Below are 24,706 nucleotides of genomic sequence, written 5' to 3'. Positions count from 1 at the left end.
TTTATTGCTCGATTTATTGTCTTATTCTGTTTCATAAGTGATAATTAGTACTTACAAAAACTAATAAATTGTTTCCTTTTATTTTGTAATTCGATATTTTTATACGTTTTATTTTATAATGCGATTTCTTACGTAATTTGTTTAATCAGTCACTAAAGTAAAATTAATATAATTTAAAAAATTAAATATCTCCTGTCCAATAGATAAAATGTATACTTAGATTGCAAACCAATAAATAAAATTCCATTCTGGATGTCAATGATCAAGAAAAGTAACCATAATTAATATTAACAAAAAATGTTAACTTTAAAATAAACTCCTTTATTGACATTTCATACGATTTCAAAATAATAAAAAAATTAAATTATCACTCCAAAAAATAAATAATAATATACTTTATACAATAAATTACTAATAATACGGTAATAAAATTCTTTTTAAATTGCCTTAATTATATTATTCTTAAAATAGTTTTTAAACTTTATCTTCAGTTAACGTAAAAATCTTATAAATGGATTCAGTTTAAAATTATTTATTTTATTTTCTTAATTAATCACTAATTTGACATTTAATTTGTGGGGAGTCAATTTTGTAAGCAATCATAGAATTTTAAATCATGAAAAAATCGTATTTAATTGTAAGTATTTATAAGTTAGTTTAAAAAACTTTATAAAAATGCTACACATTTTTTTTTTTAAATTGTTTTATTTTAAATAATAATCTGTCTTTTTTTCTCTTTTTTTATTACTACTATCAAAATATATATATTAAATATTTTATGTATTTCCATTTTGTAGTATAAAATGTTGTAACTTTTTTTTTTGATTTTGTATTTAACTTAATCTTTTTTAATTACTTCTACAACTTAGTCCATAAGTACCGGCAACAACTTAATTTCTAATTGATATATTCTAAATTACTTTGACGATTTTGTGGAAATCATTTTATATATATATTTTTCTGAAATAAGTTTACTAAAAAAAAAAAAATAATAATAATAAAATAAAAGTAATAATTAAATCTTTTCAGACATTTATATATATTTATTTATTTATTAAATCTTTCGTTTAACTCGGCATATATATTATATATATATATATATATATATATATATATATATATATATATATATATATATATATAAAACCTCCTTTTTTTTAATTAAGAAAAAACTAATATTAATAATTTTTTTTCGGACACAACCTATATAAAATTTGAACTTCCGTGTACTATCTGGAGACAGTAAATAATGTTTCTTTTAATGAAAATAAAATTACAATATATTGATTTTTTAAAATTAATCTTTATTATAAACAAATCATTTAAAAAACTACTTAAATTAAATTTACACAGCAATACAGCTTATAATATAAAATTATTATACGTGATTCCTTATATTAAGCATGGAGGGATGACTTATCCGCTGTACGTAATATATTATTAACTAATATTAACATAATTACTATAACCAATTCATAAATTATTTACAAAGGAAACCCTATTATCTTACACCATCAACCTAAAACTTAAAATAACAATCCTGCTACTGAAAAATTTACAGCTGAATAAGAATTTTATTTTATATAATTATTATTTTTATCGATGTGATGATTATTAAAATTAGTTAATAAGTTTTTCATATACATCTGTAATATATTTTGTCATGTTTTTTTTTCTTTTTTTAATACAATATTTTTCTTTTATTTATTAATTTTGACGATAAAGTTGATCCAAAGATGTCATTGGCATTTCTCTCTTGTAGAAACCTCTTCGATCGTAATCAATTGGTCTTTCGCCTTCAGATTCCAACAACTGAAACAATTCCGAATTTTTTATTTAGTTAAATTTTTTATACATTATTCCATTTGAATTCAAACATTATACATGTAATATATATATATATATATAAAATATACACAATTATATGAATGGAAGATGGTTTTTGTTAGTTCGGAATAAACAAAAAAACATACTCGATCAATCGCAACCAAATTTTTACCTATGTTTCTTGGCATTACTGAGAAAGATTTTTGATGTATTTCATCTCTAAAAATCTCAACAAAAAAATTTATATATATATATGTTGTACCAGAGATTTTCCGTTTGAAGCATAAATTTTAATTTATTGAATTAATCAACTCTAGACAGTGAGTCTCTATTACTACGTGAGCAGGGTTTGAACTGAATAAATCGAATGAATAATTACGAAAGTATTAGAATTAAATTTACATTAAATACAAGCAAAATAATAAATAGATTAAAAGAATTTCTGTTTACCAATAATGAGCTTCCGTTGGGGAATTCGTGTGAGGCTACAGCGGTGAGGTAATGCGAGCACCTCGTGGGAGGCTAGACGTATCATTACCATTAACTGATAACAAACGGCATGCCCCTGGGGCACGCTGTTTTTGGAGGTGCAATGGGGTTCTCTTATAATATCTCTGGAAAAATTGTCCAATTTTGAAGATTCAAACGGGGTATTTGTTACTAGGTTGAAGGCTAACTTCTGCATCCATCTAGGTACACTCTCGATCTAACAGTGATGTGTTTGATCGTGTTATTCGGAAATGTGTGTATATATATAAATACATTTAACTTTATACATTTATTTATATAAAAAATATATATATAAAATTTTGTCTGTATGTTAACGCATCACGCGAGAACCAACGGTTAGTTGGTAATCGGAAAGTAATCGGTTGATTACTTTCAAACTTGCAGGATATACTCGTGTTATCCCAGGGGAAGTTTTTAAGCCACCGATCTTGGCCTAGCTTCCTTGAAGGTTAAGATATTAAAAATATTCTTTATTTCTTCATCCCCAAGGAGGGTGAAATTGTGAATTATTCATTATGAAAAAATAAATTAATCATTTTTCTTCATTATTATATTTCTGCCACCATTGCCAAGAAATAAGTTATGAATTTGTCAATTTCTCAAATGGTCAATTAATAAACCTTTCTGTTTAGCCTCCGGAACTAACCTAAGCTATTATTTCAGAGGATGAAAGGATGATATCTATGAATGTGAATGAAGTGTAGTTTTGTACAGTCTCAGGTCGACCATTTCTGAGAAGTGTGGTTAATCGAAACCCAGCCACTAAAGAACACCGGTATCCACAATCTAGTATACCGGTGTTAAAATTAATAAAACTATATATTTTTGTATAAAATTATACAAATTACTACAAAAACTAAATAAATAAGATTATTGTTTTTCACAGTATTTTCATTAAAAACAACAATTAATTCACATAAATAGATCGTTTACCATGTCAAATCTTTCAAACTTTTTATGGTTGTGAACAATACGACTTACGTATAAAAGCTCATTCCAGCAATTTTATTTCCGTATATTTTGTTTAATACGGTTATACAAATTTAATTAATTTTTCCTAGCCAACTTCATAGAAAAAAAATCGTGAAACGATGGTGCTCAATTCCAGTGGGATTTTCATAAATTTTAAAATTTAACCTCTCAAATAGCCATAAAAATTACAATAGTTTTACTCTAATAAACATGTAAAAGTCCTAGACTGTTTTATTCGGTAAAATGTTACAAATTCCACCTAATAGTTATGTAAGCATAAGGATAAGATACATTTTATTTATAGTCTAGGCATTACAAACAAAATATGGTGTAAAAAAAAAAACTAAAATAATGAAACTTTAGTTATAAAAAATTATTTAAAAGCTTCCATGCTCATCTCCATGGAAGAATTACAGCTTGAATTCCTTTCATCCGAAGGGTGTGGGTTTGAGTCCCATTAAGGAATTTTTCTTTTCCTCTACATAATACTAATATATAACATTATTATTAATCGGCAGCTGTTACAGGATGCCGGCTATAACGGATAGAGAGGAGTTAATAATTGTTGTTGGGATTTCTATTCTTCAAGTCAATTATTTCGACATTCAACACATCTATTCTCTGTTCCTGGGGAAACAGATTGTAAATATTTAGCTGGTTTTAAAAAATCCTTCCTAAAATCAATTTGTAAGGGCAAAAAATATTTCCATCATGATATTTTGGTATCTTGATATATCATAAAATAATAATAATAAAATTAAATATAAGTTCTAAAATTAAGAATTAAAAAAATAATTATAAAAATCTATAATTGTAATTGTAGGATAGATTTAATTACTTTTTATACATTTAATTATTACTTTTATTTCTATTACTTATAAAATTTACACCATCGGCCAACTAATAAAATTTCTATTAATTAAAGATCTTGCACCTTCATCTTTATTTTCCACTTTACATCTGATATCTAAACATTTAATAAATAACCCTTTAAAACATGTACTATCATTTAGGAGTTTATGATTTAAGTTGCACCATTCTTGAAATGTAAACCTGAATAAATTCCATTCATACATAAGCCAGAAATATGAATACATACTCGTATATACATACATATCGATAAACACAAAATATTTAACTAAAAGTTTGTATTTACTCAAGAAAACATGAAATATAAAATTCTCGGAGGTTACTCAACCAACAGGATTACGTTTTGTCTGCTATACAACTGCCGAGATAGATTACCAAATTAGTGTTACAGCGCCAATTTAATAGTACATGACATGGTCTCTATTATAGATGTCTATACATGTTATTCCTATTGAAAGGCAGGAAGTGGGCCATAAAACCTTTATAATAATTTATTTAACAAAGTTCATAGTAAATAAATCTAAATTTACAAATTATAGATCTAAATATAAATTGTAATACGCATCCCAGAAAAAAAGATATTCTAAGAATCTAAAGATGTAATTAAATCGATAAGGATTAATAAATAAATTAAACTTATACTTGGTGCAGTTTAAGTATTTAACATTTAAATCTAGGAGAAAGAGGGAAGAAATTAAAGGTTTTTAACTTGTGAATTAAATTATTAGACCCTGCCAATTTTTTTCTAAGTAGTTTTAATGAAATAAATAAATGTAATAAACCACCAAAATAATTTTTTCCCCTTTTTTAAACTGTTCTCAGTAATATTAGAGTAAACTTAATTATTAAGTAACAAAAAATGTTTAAATCTTCCTACGGTTAAAAAACACATATGCGATAATTTTTACTTCCTTGTACGAAGTAAAATAAGTATAGTATTCCCAAAAAATTTCTGTTTTTAGATTTCAACGGAAATATCTATTTTGACCAACCCTGATTCGATATTGACTAGTTTAGACTTGACATTTGTACGTAATTATGTATGTACGTACGAACGTATCATATGGCATAATTCAAAAAGATTAGCCGTAGAGTGTTAAAATTTGGAATTTATGATTGTTTTAACATCTATTTGTGCATCTTCTCTTTTTATTGCAATCGAATGAACAAAAAGTGTCCGAAAAAGTCCAAAATCCCAAAAAATCTGGATTTTGGACTTTTTCTTAACTGCAGTAATAAGCCCTCATTCAGAGTTTTCAACAATATATCATAAGTGGTACTTATTTTCGTTGGTTCCAGAGTTATAGCCAAATGGAATTTTAATTAATGAAATATTTGGATTTTATAAGGAGGGGGCACATCGGTTCGAATCAGACTCCATCTCCTTTTTATAACGTTTTTTTTTAATTTAAATATATTGATTTATTTATAATTATTAACCTCTCATTATAAAAAAAAATTACGATAAATAATAATTCAATAATAAAAGAAAAAAAATAGTATGAAAAAAATCAGAAGTTTTTAATGAAATAAAATTTTACGTTCTTTTCGTTTTAAAAAAATGTGTGTGTGTAATTTAATAGGTGGAACTCATGTAATGCCCACATTAGAATTTTAATTATTAGTTTTCTTATGGTATGGTAACTGAATACTTCGAATAGTAAGATAAATATTTTGCAAATAAATTTGCATTTTCTTCTTTGGTAGTTCATCATTAGTTATAATTAATTTTTCAGCAAAAGAAAATATTTAATAATATAATGATGTACATTTTCCGTTTACACCGACAATAATATTTTGTCCTTCATTTCGAGAATAAATCTAAAATGTATATTGTGTGCACTCTTATAATAAAAATATAAAAGTAAAATAAAGAAAAAATGTTATAATAATATAGAGCAAACACAGTAAAATCTTCTCCTTATAAATGGAAAAGCGACTATAAGTTGACTCGCCGTGAACAAGTAGCGGTGACCAGACTTAGAATCGGTCATACGCGATTGACAAATTTATATTTGTTAACCGGCGAAGTGAGACCAATGTGCGGTGTTTGTAATAAAACACTGGCAATCAAGCATCTAATAGAAGAGTGTACCATATATGAGGACCTCAGAAAGAGGTTCCGTTTTAGAAATAATATTACTGCTGATCTGGATAATGGAAATGAAGAAAATATAGTTGCATTTTTACACGCCAGTGGACTTCTTAAAAGTCTATAAAAATGAAAGTTTAAGCTGTGAGAAACTCTAAGCGGTAGTTTATATATATATAAAGAAAAAATGGTATTGATAAGTTTAATTTCAATTTTAAATGTATGCATATATACATAATGGAGTCTTGAAACTTGGCACGTATAGTGACGGGAGGTAGCCCTCTTGCCTAGGCCATTTTGGCCCACCTGCATTCAAGAGCAGTGAGTCGGGGTGTGTCCGATGATGGCATGGGGGACCCTCAAGGGTGGATTGAGGGCGCGAGGCTGTGGGTGTGCGCTGTGCATGCCTATAGCCTGTTTATAAGAAAGATTCAACTGCCACGGCACCCTGGCGCGACTGATATACTGCTCAACGGCGGTTCTGGTCGCCCTGAGGGTGCTTAAACAAACTATAAATGAGACTCGTAGAAGAAAGAAAGATATGGTAGGATAAGTTTTAATTCTAATTTTAATTTAATGGTCTTTTGGGAACCTATCTCAAATTTTAATATTGGGGCCCTTTACACCCCATAAGTGTTTGTGATTGTCCTTGTCTTTATGTCTTAAATGTTTTGTGTAGTTTGTGTTTTTAAATAAAATGTAAGGGCCCTTTACACCCTTACATATGACGATCCAGATGGTGATAGTCGTTTCTTTTAAAGATTGTGACGAGGGCTAATGACCTTTAGCAGACGATGCCCATAAAAATTCAGAAAAAAAAAAAAATAATATAGAGTATTTATATAATGCAATAGTACGTTGTTTTCTATAAAAAGACATACATATTAACTTGTTGCTTTAAAGTTCTCTGCTCCAGTCTTTCTAAAGGCTGTGATATGTGTAAAGCAACTTAGGTAAAATTGGCTTACTTTGGGAGTAATAGAGTTCACTGTACAGCCAATCATCCTGGTGTGAGAAGAGTGAAATGTATGTAGTCCACGCATTTCGATGGGCTCAAATCGTGAAAGTATATTGGGCTCAGAAAAGAATTCAACGCGGAATTACTTCACTCCTCATTTTTCCTAATAAATCTATAAGATTATTGGTATCCCCGGAAATTTGTTTTTTTTTGGGTTTTTTTTTGTCTTCAGTCATTTGACTGGTTTGATGCAGCTCTCCAATATTCCCTATTTAATGCTAGTAGTTTCATTTCAGTCTAACCTCTACATCCTACATCCCTAACAATTTGTTTTACATATTCCAAACGTGGCCTGCCTACACAATTTTTTCCTTCTACCTGTCCTTCCAATATTAAAGCGACTATTCCAGGATTCCTTAATATGTGGCCTATAAGTCTGTCTCTTCTTTTAACTATATTTTTCCAAATGCTTCTTTCTTCATCTATTTGCCGCAATACCTCTTCATTTATCACTTTATCCACCCATCTGATTTTTAACATTCTCCTATAGCATCACATTTCAAAAGCTTCTAAACTTTGTGTAAATATTTTAATGAAATGTGTATGATATTTTAAAATGATCTTTGTCTCATTGTAAGTTGCCGACAACTAGTTGGTTACAACATCTTATATACTTTAACTTCAAATTCTTATTCTTATATTCTTCTAAAAGTTATAAACGTATGTTTGGAAATTACTCTTTTGTAATTTTTATTTATCTGATTTAACATTTTCCTTGATTTTTTTTCAATTTTTGTCAATCTAATTTACGTCATTGGATCCAAACTGTGCACATAAGTTCATTTTAATTGTCAGTTATATTCATTACAACTTTCTGTCTATGTCAGTAAGTTGTAATCTTGTTCAAATTTATTAATACTACAAAAAAAAAACCAGGTTCAGTAATTTTCTTTACAGTTTACTGTTTGCATCAGCAAGATTTTAAAAATTTAATGAAAAAAAATCCAAAATGATTATTTTACATTGAAAAAAGATATTAATGTTAGTGAAGAATTAAAAAAAAAAAAAGTTATTATAAAAGCTTCTTAATTTTTTTCATAAGCACTCTCCTAACATTAGTATTTTACCACTCAACAAATTAGCATGAAATTTTATTTTCGATAAAAAACTGCTGCCATAATTAGAGATTGCATGAGACGAGTAATCAGTGATGTTAAAATATTATGTAGAAATTCTTGACTAACTGACACAAAGAAATGTAAATTATAGCGTAATTCGGTTTATCAGTTCAACATTTATTTCTTTACGTTTTGAAGGCTGAACTCTTGAAGTACATTTCTAGATTGTTACCTACGAGCTAAGTTACACTCACTGAAAATGTTATATTTACTATTATTAAAAATTCGAGACGTGTGATGTGTTAATTGAAAATAAAATATTTTATTAAAATATAAAAACTAATGTATACAGCATTGTCTTATTAGAACCTGTTCACTAAGCAAAGAGTGAACAGACACGACTTATTGCTTAGGCGTAATTGTTTGTTGAAAAAAAGAAACTATGTAATGGGCATTTTAATCCTAGATAGCCTAAACGCAATTTTAATCATTCTCTATAGATAACAGTGAAGTATAACCCGATATTAAATAAGAAACACTGTTTGTAATTACATTTCAACTGCTGACAATGATTACCGTACTACTTACTACTTCCTCAATCAGACTTAAATAAACGAAAATATCTATGATGAATTCCTTACAGAAACCAGTAAACAATAGATACGTAATTCTAACACGTTAATATCTCTAATACGAGTATATTTGTTATACCAGTCCTATTATTTGTATTTTTAATAAAATAAATTTCATTGTAAGATGCTACTCATATATTGCGGAAGTACTTTAATAAATAGAATGCTGTAGTTAGAAAGTTTAATATGTAAATACAACTATATTTATTTATGTGTGAGTGTGCATGTATTTGAGTGTAAACGGCGTGTTTGTGTGAGGGATACCCAAGTGAATGTTTTTGTCTTTCACAAAGATGAAAAGAAAAATTTTAATGTTATATTTTTAAATTAATTTTTAAATTAATTTTTAAATAACGTATTTTAATAGTTTAATAGACAATATTAATTGAAACGTTTGAATGAAGTTCAAAATCTATCTGTTTTTCCTTTCTATAAAAACTAGCCGGTTTTTAAACTCGTCAAATCACATTGAAGGCTACGATCTTATGTAATTTACTGATATCATTCAATGTAGTATTATGCTCTAATTAATTTAAATATCATGCTAAAACAGTTCACAATTTGTAACAATATGAAAATAGAATTAATAGTCCAATTTAAAATAACAGAAAATTCACAAAAAAAATTTTCATGAATTAAATGAGAATACGTTCATCTAATAATTACATATATATTTATACGCTCTAAAAAAAGTAATATTATTATATTTTATTTGAGTTTTCTTTCACCTTTCTGTGCTTGATAAATATCATCTTAATATTATATTTTTTGTTGCGTAACTCTATATATAATGTCCTTAAACAAACGAACCTTGATCAATGAATGGTGGAAGGGTATTTGGTGTACTTGAAACTGAGATCAAATCAAAAAGAAAAAAAATCTGTTCACTCATTACAAAAGCACCGTATCTATAAAAAAAAAAAAAAAAATTAGAATAGTCTTTCTACTTCAATTGTGCCCAAGCTAGTCATTCGACGGATAAAATTATCTGAATAAAACAGCAAACTGTAGAAATAAAAATAAGTCTTTTACAGTTGCGTGAATAAAATAGAGTAATGTATATGCAGCATAATTTATACAAATTGTCAATGTTGAAATGTAAAACGTGACCGGCAAGTGTCACCTGCGGCATATTTCCGGAAACAATCTACAAAACGTCCTGTACGGTACTGAGTTTTTCCTGTACTCAATTTTTAATACGAAATAAGAAAAAACAGTAGACTTTTTTCAAACAGTTTACAAATAAAATTTTCTCCGGCTCAACATACAATTAAATAGTGCATTTTTTCCATTGTTATATTTGTAGCAAGATTACGGGTCATTCGCGATTACAATCTTAACTGAGAAAGCACGAAAATGTTGAATTATTATGCACGGCTACGTTTTATGCAAGGATAGTCTCCTTGTAGACCCTCCTACAGGTTTTATTATATTTTGTTTTATTTTTTATTAAGAATTCCTAGTTACAAACATTTTTATTTTTTTTTTTTATAAAATAATAATTATTATAAAAATAAAATTTATCTTCAATGATTTGTATAAATGAAGAATATTTTTAATCTAGTTTTCAAATATTTTAAATACTACATAATTTATTTTCAATATTTCATTTCCTAAAAAAAATTACATTAAAAAAAGTTAATTTTTTATTCATTCATTTTATAACCACAAATATTATAACATTTAACAATTTACAAATAATAATATTCTAAACTTTATGTTCTGCTTTTGTAACATTTTACAAATATTATTTAAGAAAGTAAATTACAAGTTTTATAGATGTTTTTACCTCTACTAGTCGCGCTGTATCTTGATGCTTTTATACTTTATAGTTCATCTTCTAATAAAAAATATTGAGGATGAAGAGATTTTCCTATACACATTTTTTTCTGTATTCTATGTAATTTTGTTTCAATGGAAAATTTTTCAAAAAAAATAATAAAATTATGAATATTCAATAAAATGTACCCTTTTTGACTAGATTTTACTCGAATTTTGTCTATGTGAAACGCTCAAGAAGAAATTTAGTAATGTTTATTTACCCAAATTAAATGTCTAATAGCTAATCTTTTCTCTCTTTGTTCTCGAGAATTTTGAGCGTTTGAATTAATGGCATTCCAATAATCATTTACTTAAAATAAACCCGCTACCTTTGCCGTGATAAGCTTAGCTTAAAAACTTAAATACTAATATAAACTATCATTATAATGTTTCATGAATGAAGTGATTTTTTAAACAAAAATTCAATTACGTGTTTCTCGCTAGAGTGGACAATGTACCCGGCACATTGTCATATGCAGAAATTCACAATGTGTTCCGTGTTATTTTTCCTTTGTAGCAGTAGTTCAATTTTTTCAAAATAATTTATCCCTTCAAATATCAATTCATCCACTCTCGTCCTTTTAATTAAATTCTCATATTTTGCTTTTCAAAACGGCCAACTTTCTTTAAATTGATATTTATTTAAATAAATCAATTCTGACTGAAATATTTATTATTTCAACAACAAAGAAAAACCCAAACTGGAAGTTTATGTGGTATATTTTTATGGTTTTCATGCAGATATAAATTCTTATTAGATTGAAAATAAATGAGCACTATTGATCACTTTTTGATGACAACAAACTTCGGTAATGGAATGAAAATTCCTAGTTTATCTAAAAGCAGATATGTAATAAATAAGACAACCGGCTATTTCTATCGTTATTATAAAGAAAATCGCTAAGTTTCAAACAAAACGATAAAGATATATCATGATTTGTATTATATAAGCTAAATGATAAAGCTTAAGAATATCTTAGTCGTAAAAAGTAATGATTACCTAAGTTAGCCACTTATAAAAAAAAACAGAATTTAAATTAAATCTTTGAGCCAAAAAATATATATATATTACTGTCACATACGATATCGATTTAATAACCTACTGCTAACTAAATTAAATCATATTATTGTAATTTACTGGCTTATTTGTACAAATTTTTTTACTGAAAATTATAAACTTCAGTCAAAAACCTTTCCGTACTCTAAAAACCTGGGAGTGAAGTAAATAAAATAATACTTTTCTTTAATTAAACTATGCTTCGTACAACGTATTATTTATTTATTTTTTTCAGAAATATCACAGAACTTATAAAAATAAAGTTTTATACATATATGTGTGTGTGTGTGTTTTTTCCTAATCTTTTTTTAATTTCCTTTTTAAAATCTAGTCTACTTGCTGTTTAGATTACCAATTTTAGATTTTATTTATTGGATAAACGATTCTCTCAACGGGTAAACTATTAAAAAATTTAACGTTTTTTTGTTGTACACTTTTTATTTTTAATCTAAAAGAAAAATATAGTGAGAAAAGCTTTAGGACTTTTGATTTACTTGAAAAATTGGAATCAAAAATTGTTTTAAAGACAAAAATTATTTAATTATATTTTTTTACCAGATTGGCTTATTCCGTCAACTAACTGATTAATCAATTTAATAATTCAGAATAAATTTAGTTTAAAAACAAGTAATGCTACCTTCCCAATTTTTTTCTTTCCTAGTAGTGTACTTATAAACTTTTTTGTAAGTACGACACAAGCTTTATGTACGTGTGCTTGTTTTAGTTTAAACTGGTATATTCATTAATAATTCAGAAGCAGTTACTGAGCTATATACGTTGAAGCAACAAACAGCGAAAGTTTATTAAGTTATAAATCATTAAAAAGGCTTACAGCATAAATACCCTGTGCTTCCGTATACCAAATATATGTGTATATATAATATACATATAAATAAAACAATTGTCTCCGTTGAGATTGAGATCATAATTTTGTTCTTCAAATAACTACTTACAAATTAAATTAAAAAAAAGAAATTTAAATTATATGTTACGTCTTATTTTAATAAAAATATTTTAATGATACTAATCTAATTACTTGTACTGTAAACATTTCTTTCTAGCAGTTAAATTACGGTGTTTGATACTCTACGCTAACTTAATTAACATCAAGATATATTTCGATATAAATTATCATAAATTATAGAGCGGTGACTTTAATAATAAAAAAATCACTATAATTCATTTCCACTTTTATTTTTTTAATCTAAAAATAACAAAGGCAATCATTTGTATGTTTCTTAACACCTACTCCTGATTTCGTAACTTTGTTTTTAAATAAACTTTAGTCTTCTATCTTAAATATTTACATCCTAACCGTGCCGTAGCCGGAACAATTCTGCTGTTTAGTTTTTGTTTTATTCCTATTAGTTTTTTTTTTCTTTTATATTATTCAGTATTTGACTTCCAGATATTCGTTTCTTGTCAATCTATTGTAGTTCTATTAGTATTGGTTTTTAAGTTTTCCCCTTTATACGTTTAACGTTTCAATCTCCAATTTAACTTTATTATCCTCATTTAATTGAACATTATTCTTTGATATATCATAAAACAAATACTTCCATTATTCCAATACTTTTTTATAAATGCTTTACCTACATCAACGAAACAATTAAGAAAATATACAAAAAAAGACTAATTTACAAAATTTTGTTAAAAAGAACGTTTTTTTAATTCGCTTTTTGTACTTTTTTTTCAATAACGTTTTACTCCAGTATTCTTGGAATCATTGTTCAGCCAAACAGTTTTTCTTATAATTTTTTTTTTATTTTCTGAAGATTTCACATTATAAAATATGAGTATTCTTGTATTTTCTTACTGGATTTCCACGCCAGTTATGTTTATTTCTTTTTATCGTAATGTTTTATCTAAAATATTTATAATTTGGATTAAAATATCTAAAAAAAATATGTTAATCTGTTTTTTTAACATAAATTTCTGATTTCTTTTACCACAAATATTTATAAATCACTTTATATAAAAAAATTATAAAGTATAAAATAATAATTTAAAATTATTTTTATTGAAACCTGATTTCTCTTAAATTTGTATGTATTTTTATTATTAATATTATATCTAAAATGTAAGACTGTTATTTATTTGTATCTTTTACTAAACACCAACCATATTAAAGAACACAAATTTTTATCTTTTAATTTGCATCAATTATATTAAAGAAAATTTAATATTTTAACTAAATTAGAAGACTTATTATACAAATAAAATGGTAATAAAATGCGCGTGTAATGCATAAGCACACAAATCTAATTATCTTTTTATTTATATGTTCAGAAAATATTCTATTTCATCTCTTTAATTTATTAACATAAAAAAGTAATGTAAAAATACGTTTATTTATATTAAAACATTAGCATATTTTAAATCTATAGCGTTAGCTTTACTGAAATATACTCATATGTATATATATATATATATACATACAAGTAGTATTGAACTTGAGAACACATTTCTAAAGTGGTACACTATTAATTTATTCAAGCCAAATATGGAATATACTTACCTCTACCTAAATTTTAAAAAAATAAGATTAACATTACTGCAATGCATTAAATACTAAAACTGTTGTTTCATAATCTTATAAATGGAGATTTTACAGAATCGTTTCACTTCTCCAAGAAACATCCTAAAAAAAATTTATTTTAAAATGTCAACGGCCAAAAAAACAAATAAAGATTTGAGCTAAAGAATCACACTTCCTAAATAGTAGGAATAAGGCGTTTTGAATTGTCTAAAATATTATAATTCCACTGGCGTCATTTTGAATAATGGATTCCGTGAAGTTAAAAAGGACTCATTCATCATAACATCTTCACATTTCTTTGGATGCCGAAATTCAATAGTTTACTCTGTATGTCACTCAAAATTACAAAAAGGAAACATTTAGAAAATTATCTGTAATAATTTTGAAAAGGGACTTAACAGCAAATCTATAATCTAAATATTCCATTACTCTAACTATAGTGTAAATACTACTATCAATAATACCGGCTCCAATATCCACCATCTCCATCACCAATACCTTTGATTCTTTGAATTTCATCAGACAATTCTATACCGATCCCAGCCACTCCGAAGGAATCTTTTAAAGAGGTTGTTATTTCCCGTTTCCTATTAAAATAATTCTCTTTATAACCATCAATAAAGTGCAGGGAAAGCCTTTTAAAGAAATGCTGTAATAAACTTAAACGTTGTTCTTTCTCTGTCAAACTTCCCCGTGAAGCATATCATAGGATGATAACTCATCATGGTAGTACAGATGAAAATAAAATGCATCAACATACTCTAAAAGGAGGTTCTAAAGTCTTATAACTTAAAACTCTACTCGGATATTATTTAATTTATTTTTAATACAAATTCCTTAAGCACGACAAACAAAAGATTTATTTTGAGTCAAATTTTAGTAATTTTGGAACGTATTTCCTAATTTATTGTGAGAAACAAGAATATTACGTAATACAATAAAAACTGTAGTCTGAAATGCCGAAGAAAATAATTACGATTACGTAATTAATTAATAATATTATTTTTAAATAATATATTACATTTTATTATTACCTTTTTTCTGAGTAGTTTACTACACATACTTTTTCAGATAAATCTTGTAGAACATTTCAAATAAATTTTAGTACTGAAAACTTTATTTTTATCGTATGTTACAATTTCATATTGGTATCCAACTTACATCTATGCTTATATCACTAGAATATTTCAAATTTACGTGATAAATTTAGAAATTTTTCTCTATTTATCTATCTAAAAAAATTATTTTTTTTTATGCAGTCATTTATATAAAATGTGAGTGCACGAGAGCGTAAGAGTAATGCCTACAAGATTTTCATTTATATTACATTAGTTTTACTTTTTAATATTTTACTTTTTACATTTTTTAACTTTGATATAAATAAAAAAAATATACTTGTGACAAAAACTTTATCAATTAAAAAATTATTCATAGATCTCATATTGAAAAAGAAAAAAGAAATGGTAGTTTTATTACAAAGAAAAGTAACGATTATATTCTTTAATCTAATATTCACAATTGACAATTCATTGATTTTCGTACATTTTATTTTACCAGACTCTTCCAGAAGACTTGCCTGGAAGTTTGTTTTGGGTATGTGTTTTTTGCCATTGTAATTTTGGAATGTTTGCACTATTTCTACTTAATAGATGTAAAATATTTTATCTTAATCGCGTTAGTGTAAATTACGGATAGAAACTTTGATAATTAATTTAAATTAAGATATGTAACTAGAGCCGACACCATTTTCTTCATAACGTAAAACACCTAAAATTATTTTAAACTTATAAAGTAGTTAATTATAAATGTTCAAGTTAATGACTTATGCAACACTAGCTAGTCATGCATGAAATGTTAATTCAATTTATAAGATAAAGCATTATTTAAAATTATTTTTTTTTTAACATACAATACAATCAACAGCAAAGTACAATCTATTTTTTTAACTTTTACCATAGAATACACAGAATAATAAGCAACTGATTTAACAGAGATATTACAAAATGATATCATTACTGGATTCATTGGTTAGTAAGAAATGAATTCAATTTACAAACTTAAAAACTAGAAGTTCAAAACATTTTATCAAGCGTCAAATGATTTTTAATCGTCGTTAAGGCTTTGTTAATATAAATATACGGTTTAATGTATGGAAAAAAGAAAATTAAATCAAATAATTCTTCTTTTTTTTGTTATGAAATGTATTTTGTAGTTTAATGAAAATTATTTCTCCTTCCATCACAAAAGTTTTCTTTTACAAATATAATTAATTTATTAACTATATTAATAGTGTCAACTTCAACTTAATAAAGCTTAATACATGTTTTTTTTTCGTAAAAGGGCTTTATTGTTAATTTTTAACATCCTCCTCTAATACGGTCTACTTTATGACGATTTTATACGTTGTCATTTCGTAGAAATAGTTCACGTTTATGAAATTTTTCACACATGTAATGATTGAAACTAAATCATAAGAAAAAATAAATAAAATGTACGAATCTCGCACACATAATTTGAATTTAAACGGTGATGATAAGCAAATACGATGAAGGCTTGAAAACGATAATTAACATGTGCAATCTTGTAGTAAACTAGGCTTTTGAAGTTAGTTATTGCCATGCCATAATTCTTTTATTAAGAATACATCATATCATCAGTAATTGGATAGTGGTTACATAAAAGTATCATTCCACAGCCATTATTGACTGCCCATCACTGAATACGGCCATTACTGAATACCTCGTACATCTTTGACTTTCAAATGTTTGTTGTACAATGACAATAAGGAAAAAACTCTTCTCGTAATGCTGGTGTATTATTCAGAATGAGATGATATTAATGCTGTTGTATTTAATGCCGTACTTTCACTCCGGCTGAAATGAATTTATTTCTTTGCTGTTTGAACAATTTTTTCTGCATGAATTTTAAAAATGAAGTGTTCAGATATTTTTTATTGAACATTATACATAGTATTATAGCAGTATAATAATTTACAAATAAGTATTTTCCTATACAATTTTAAACACACCTCCTTTCTTAGTACCTCAATGAATATTTTTTAACACCGCCAACCAGCTAACTAAAACAAGTTTCTTCTTCAAAAAAAGCAAATTTAAAAACAAGACAAACAATAAAACTGATCTATAATCAGTTTTTAACTGAAGTAAAACTGATCTACATCAGCCTTGACAGATAAAAAATCTTAATTTTTACATAACAGGCATTATTAGAACTGGAAAAATAGGTTGCTACTGTATGAATTTTAACTGTCGCTAGGAGAATTAGAATTGCAAAGCTTCAAAATTCACTTTTCCCCAAAACGATTGGTATAATTTTGATAAAAATTTTATGAGTTTATAGTTTTAAAGAATGCCTTAGTTTCCCCTTTTTATGGTACGGTCTGATGGTGTCTAAGAATCTGATTTGGTCTGAAGGAATTAAAAGATATTATAAAAATATATTTTTTAGTATAGGGTTTATAGTAATGAAATATAGACAACATGAAAAACAGAAAGAAAAAATACAAACCCTCGAAATGTGGTGTACAAGAGGTTATTGAAAATTAACCGGGTTGATGAAATACGAAATGAGGAGGCGTTCGGATGAATAGATGAGGAGAGAATTTTATAAGAGAGGAATTAAATTTGCAGACGATATGTATTAAGAAATCCAGGTTTACCTTATTTTGTAAAACAGGAATGTATAGGAAATAGAACTTGTAGAAGAATGCAAAAGAAATACATAATAATTAAAATACTTTTATAATTACCGAATATATTACAGTAATTTCAAAACCTATTCTACTTGTAAAAAAATTGAAAAAAGAACACATAAACAAATGCCTTTAAATGGTTCCTTTGCGAGTAACAACTAGTTAAAACTTTCGCTCGGATTTCAACTAACCCGGTGAAATGAGATTGTACTGAAATTTTTAGAACGTTAATTAAGGAAAGAGTTATTGATTTTTAATGGTTTTTGACCTGAAAAATCGAATAAAATAGATATCATTACTGTATCTGCAGTAGTTTTTGACAAATCTGGGTTGAAAACCAGTAAATTTTGGAAACAACTTGTGTTTATGTTTGACGTAAAATATTTTGTTAAGTGGGTAAGAAACATATAAAACTTTTAATCAAAAATTGTAGAGAATTTAATTTTGAACAAAATGGTGTAAGATAAGTTGAGTAAAACGAAGAAAAGTTAAAAAAATTCGAATTTTATTTGAAACAGTACATTATTACGTTTGTCAGTAAAGTTTAATGTAAACAAAATTAAATCCTTTTTTGGTAATGTGAAATTTTTTTTTTTTAATTTCTGTTAAAGAGTGCTGTTAAAAAAATATTTTTAAATGGAAATTACTCAACAATTGTAATATAAAAATAAATCTATAAAGATTACTTAGATAATATATTTTTTTTATTAATAACAGAAATACAATAAATTATTTGAAAAGTTATTATTTCAAAGTTAGCAATAAAATAACAACAGCTGATCAACAATGCGCAGTACTGCATTAGTATATAAATCATACTGTAAGGTACATTAAGTATATCGGGTATTGTGAATTGTGCTGTCGTTACTAAAGGGTTTTCTGTGAATTTTAGTTTGATCGGTTTGCCATACCAAGTAATGCCGTACTTATTTACAACAGTGGAATACGCTGATATTGTATTCATTTTGTGTGTGTACACAATGTATATTGTATTCAATGTACAATCAATGTACAATATTGTATTCATTTTGTGTGTACACACACAACAGCAAATGGTCCTACAGCTACTGCAGGAGATTATGAAATACTTTTCCGAATCGCAGGATTCCAGATTCTCAAATAATTAGCGCAACTTTCGCAATCTTCGGGAAACAAGTTTACTGCCTACTATTTGTACCAACTACAAACGATATGTCCAACAAAACGCTGTTATTGATGAGATTATTACCGATGCAGTTCAACGCAGTACAGGCGTCAATAAACGACGGCTTTCTAAGTGGATCGGAATTTTGCATTCGATTATTTGGAGGGCTTAAATAAGTTTTATCCTTCTTATAAACAGCCAGTTCAACATCTACACTCAGAAGACGGTCCGCTTCGCGTGAAGTTCTGCAAGTGGTAGAATACAAATCTACAACTCTACCAGAAAGTTCTGTATTTTGACCTCTACTCAAATGCTGAGATCTACTTGCACTTTCTTCAAGAAGAATTGCCGCAACAGCTAAAAGATGTTATTCTAGCGCTGAGACGCAAAATATGCGTTCAGAACGATGGCGCAACTTCTCAATCCTCTTGTGGCGTTTCCATTCAGTTAAATTATCTTTTCCTGAGAAATAGATAGATTGTGAAGGTCAACATTTCTGGCCACCAAAATTGCTTGACCTTTAGAATTTTATTGAATGGGATGGATGAAAAATATTTTATACAAAATAAAAATGCATTCTCGTGAAGAATTAATTGTCCGCATTATGAATACGGCTGATTAACTTAAGGACAGCCCTGAAAAACTAAAAATAGCAACAAAATCAGTACAGAAGCGTACCAAGAAATGGGTTAAAAATGGCGGCCCCAGTTTTGAACATTTATTATAAACTGGTACGTATAATCCACTACGGTTCAGTGTACCGTTTCTAAATAAATTCAAATTTTTCTTACCTTTTTTTATTTTATTCAACTTATCTTACACCATTTTGTTCAGAATTAAATTCTTTACATGATTTGTTTAAAATGTTTATGTGTTTGTGTTTATTACCCATTTAACAAAGTTTATTGTACATCAAATTATAGAAACAGGATTTTTACTAAAATTTATTGGTTTTATTTCTCAAAACCTACTGCAGATACAGTTTTGACAATTATTTTATTCGATTTTTAATGTCAAAACCATTAGTAATCAATAACTCTGTTTCTTAATTAACGTTCTAAAAATTTCAGTATGACCTCATTTCACCGGAGTAGCTGAAATCCAAGTGAAATCTTTCACTAGCTGTAACTCACAAACGAAGAAATTTTGGGCATATGTTTATATAAACTTTATTCATTATTTTCATAACAATAATATGTTATGATATTTCCTAGAGAACTTCGTGATACACTCTGTATATAATAAAAATATCTCTTTATATGATATAAATATGAAAAAAAAATTATTGGAATATATAAAACTGATAAACAATAATGTAGGGTGTGATAAATTATTCTGATGTTAAAAGATGAACACAAAACAAAGGAATGGAAAATAGAAGCAAAACAGAGATTACTTTTATTCTAAAATACATAATTAATTTTACTTCTTCTAGTATCATACCTCTAGAGCTATGCTGCAAGAAGAAGAGTATGGTAATCAGTCAAAAAATGGAGTATGGGGCATTTTTCATTTCTCCAGGTATCATGACCCAGGGACCCCAAAAACCAAAAAAAAATGGAGGGATGTTGTTCATATGTACTTAAGTATCTTCGGTGTTGGTGTGTTTGAATTTTAATAAGTTTTGACTAGATAAACCGATTTTGAGTAAATTTTATACCGAGGCTCGTGTATTTGGGGAAATTTTCTAAAAATTGTGAAAACATAATCCCACCTTATATTAAGCTCAGTACCTACGTGTATGCTTACCTTATCATTTCTAAAAAGCTGTTGCCTCAAAATTAATCCCTTCCTCAAAAATCAAATAAGCTAGCTTTTTATTTATTGATTTTTTTTTAACTAGATTTTTGTTATGTCTTCCTGGGCATAATAGTAGCGCAACTGATCCAAAAATAATACTTTAAAGTCAATATTGGGGCTGGAAGGTCGATAAAAGTTTAAAGATATCAATTTTTTGAATTTTTTAAACTTATTTTTAGTTTATTTAAAATTTGATTATAAATAATGATATTATAATACAATTTTATGATAATTCTCCCCCATTCTCAAAAAGGAATTTTTATAACTTTTTACTGGTTAAAAATTTTTCAGTGGAATTTGTTTTGGTTTCTTCCATTTAACATAATCAACGTAGAAAAATCAAAAACGTTTCTTTCATCGTTACATCGTTCTTACATCGTTTCTTTAAATCGTTAAAAAGAAACGTAAAATAAATTGAAATACATTTCAAAGGATGAAAAGGTGATTTTGGAAGAGGGAGAGATGAAAAAATAAAAATAATTTCGATTTTTTTTAATTTTTTAAGCATTTTCTGGTTTATATAAACATTCAATGACAGTTTTACAATAAAAATTCGCGATTAATAAAAAGATATCTTAGGTAAATTTTCTCATATATCATTATTTTTTCACTGTAAGAATAAGTAACCAGTGCCAGGAAAATATTACAACTTTGTTTTTAACTTTTTTAAATCTTTTATTCTTGTGTTGAATTTTGTTTTACTTTTAGCAGCTGTAGGCAATTTTCATAAATTAAAAAAAAAAATATTCACTACTGTTGGTAAAGTATTCATCGATTGCCAAAATAGAAAAATTTAGAAATATAATGCATTGCATAGATTTTATTAGAAATTCATTTAAAAATTTATTTAAGAATATTTTTAAATTAATTAAAAACAAAATATTGTAAGTAGTTGTGCGATAACCTACTGGAGAAAATAATTTAGAAACAAGCAATTATTTATTATTCGTATGTCATGATTGATGTAATATTAATTTTATACTATTGATGACTTCATTAAATCAGTTATTTAGTCATAAAAATAAAAGCATAATTAAAATAAATATTATCACGCATAAATTACTACAATTTACATAAAATAAGTTTCAGTTCATGGAATATATAATTCTTTTTGTCTTTCTTTCGTGGTTCCCCCTGAATAATTTGAATATTATTTTCTGTCGCTCTGATTTAGGTTAATGTTAAGGTACATGTTGAATTTGATTTTCCTATAACGCAGAAAGTAGCCCTCTTTTAGAGCTAAAATTGGACAAAGGAACTGGTAATAATATAACATATTTTAAAACTAAATCCATCTTCTTTGTTCTACACAATCATTGGGTGAAATGGAAAGTCTAAGTCATTGACAAAAAAATAACTATACTGTTGAGTTTTTTCATCTAATTTAATTTGAACGAAAAATAATTCAGACGTCTGGTTAATCAACCGATTAATTTCAGCAAAGATATATTTTAAGTAATTATTAAGCTTTCTTTACATTTAATACATATGCTATAACACAAGTTACATAAATGAATAATTAATCTTAGGACTAACTTGTGAGAGAAAATGTATTTGAGTACGAGTTAATAGAATTGACCTCTTTATATATATATATATATATATATATATATATATATATATATATTTATAAAACAGAAGTTATCACCATAAAGAAATTAATTTTTTTTTTCATTTTAAGATAAATGTTCTCGATTTATGTTATGTTAAAATATCAATAACAATAAATCAGCGTTGCACGATGTGTTTTCATCCGTCGCACAAGCAGCTAGCACCCAGACCCCGTTAAGGTAAGTTAACTTTCTTCCAAGGACGTTGTCAGTGTGTTTATCATTATTTAAACTGGTATGATACAATCAGAGAAAGTCTTGTTCTGTAATCCAGAAATACTACATACGTATGTAATTAAATCTTTTAGATCATGACGAGCTATAAATATTCTGGGCTATCATTGTATTAAAAACAAATAAAAAAAATCTGTTATTAATCCTTTCTTTATTTCCACTACATGTATGTTGGACAAAAACAATTTAATACAGTAAAAAAATAAGCATGATAAGAAATCAAGAATACAACAGCCTATTAATATTGTAGAACAGTTCCATTTAAATTTATGAGTTCTCATGCGGATGTAACTTTTTTCCGTTGGTCTCTTTTCATACTTACCAACAGTCTATTTTATTTCTCATTTTACTTTCCCCGCTTATTTTACATTATTATAATTCACACCCAATAGCAATTTTTATCCGTAACTGATAAAAAAGGATGATTTTCATCTCAACTGAATTTTGTGTTTACGTTTGCCTTCTTTTTATTTCACTTATCCTGGTGCAAATTTGTTCTCTTATATATGCTATTTTCAACTATTTTTTTTTTAATGTTTTATTATTTATTATATGATAAATGAAAAATTAATTTATCATATAACTAATTTATTAATTAAGGAGAATCTCAGCTCACCAAAATGACGTTAACCGAAAAAAATAAATTTTATATTAAAATATTAAAAAATAAAAATGAAAGCAAGTTGCTTATCTTAGACATGTTTGTTAAAATTTAAAACTAAACCTAACCTTTCCTTGCTTGTTTTATGCACCTCAGGATTTATCTCTGTTCTTCATCCTTTCATTTCAATCAATCACTAGACAAACTAGTATTTTTTTATTTATTATATTTTTAATATATATATTTAATTTTATTTTTATATCAGTTTAACGTAGAAAAAAGCAGTCTAGGTCATCTACACAAAAATTATAAGGTTATGTAGAAAGACATTGTTGTTGGTTTAACATCTCAAAAAAAAAAAAAATTTTTAATTCAGTTTTATAAAGTAAAATAATTTTAAATATCACTTGTTTATTATGATAAAATGTGAAGAAAAATATATTTTGAATAAGACAATCCAGATTATCATAAACATATTTCTAAGTTTCCTTTGTTGACATTCCGTCACATTTCAAATTCCTGTTTGAGGAAATGATTCTTTTCCAAGAGGGAACTTATGCCTCAGAACCGGAAAAAACAACTGAACTGTCTGATAGAGTAATGGTTAATTATTTTATTTAATAAACAGTCACTAAGCAAAAATTATATAATTTTATTTATTTCATTTCTTATTCAAAAAATAAGAAATTAAATAAATAAACTTACTCCGTTACTTTTTAATCTTTACATGGAACTAGCAGTTAATGATGTTAAAGAACAATTTAGATTCGGAGTAACTGTACAAGGTGAAAAGATAAAGATGCTACGATTTGCTGATGATATAGTAATTCTAGCCGAGAGTAAAAAGGATTTAGAAGAAACAATGGACGGCATAGATGAAGTCCTACGCAAGAACTATCGCATGAAAATAAACAGGAACAAAACGAAAATAATGAAATGTAGTAGAAATAACAAAGATGGACCACCGAATGTGAAAATAGGAGCAGAAAAGATTACGGAGGTAGAAGAATTTTGTTATTTGGGAAGTAGAATTACTAAAGATGGAAGAAGCAGGAGCGATATAAAATACCGAATAGCACAAGCGAAACGAACCTTCAGTAAGAAATATAATTTGTTTACATCAAAAATTAATTTAAATATCAGGAAAAGATTTTTGAAAGTATATGTTTGGAGTGTCGCTTTTATATGGAAGTGAAACTTGGACGATCG

The 24,706-nt window shown here is 26.6% G+C and overlaps 1 protein-coding gene across 1 annotated transcript in view; it reads right to left on the bottom strand.

Moving 5' to 3' along the window:
* Positions 1–1,148: 1,148 nt before the first annotated feature.
* Proc (Proctolin) overlaps positions 1,149–24,706 on the bottom strand; it is a 98,544-nt gene continuing 74,986 nt past the window's right edge. Inside the window, exon 3 of the mRNA XM_075354567.1 lies at positions 1,149–1,812. Coding sequence (XP_075210682.1) covers positions 1,708–1,812 — 105 coding nt within the window. The 3' untranslated portion in view covers positions 1,149–1,707. The remainder of the gene's footprint in view (positions 1,813–24,706) is intronic.

Source organism: Lycorma delicatula, chromosome 1 (assembly GCF_047948215.1).
Source record: "Lycorma delicatula isolate Av1 chromosome 1, ASM4794821v1, whole genome shotgun sequence".
NCBI lineage: Eukaryota > Metazoa > Arthropoda > Insecta > Hemiptera > Fulgoridae > Lycorma > Lycorma delicatula.
Note: the sequence above shows the minus strand (reverse complement) of the source record. Positions and strands in the feature narration are given on the sequence as shown.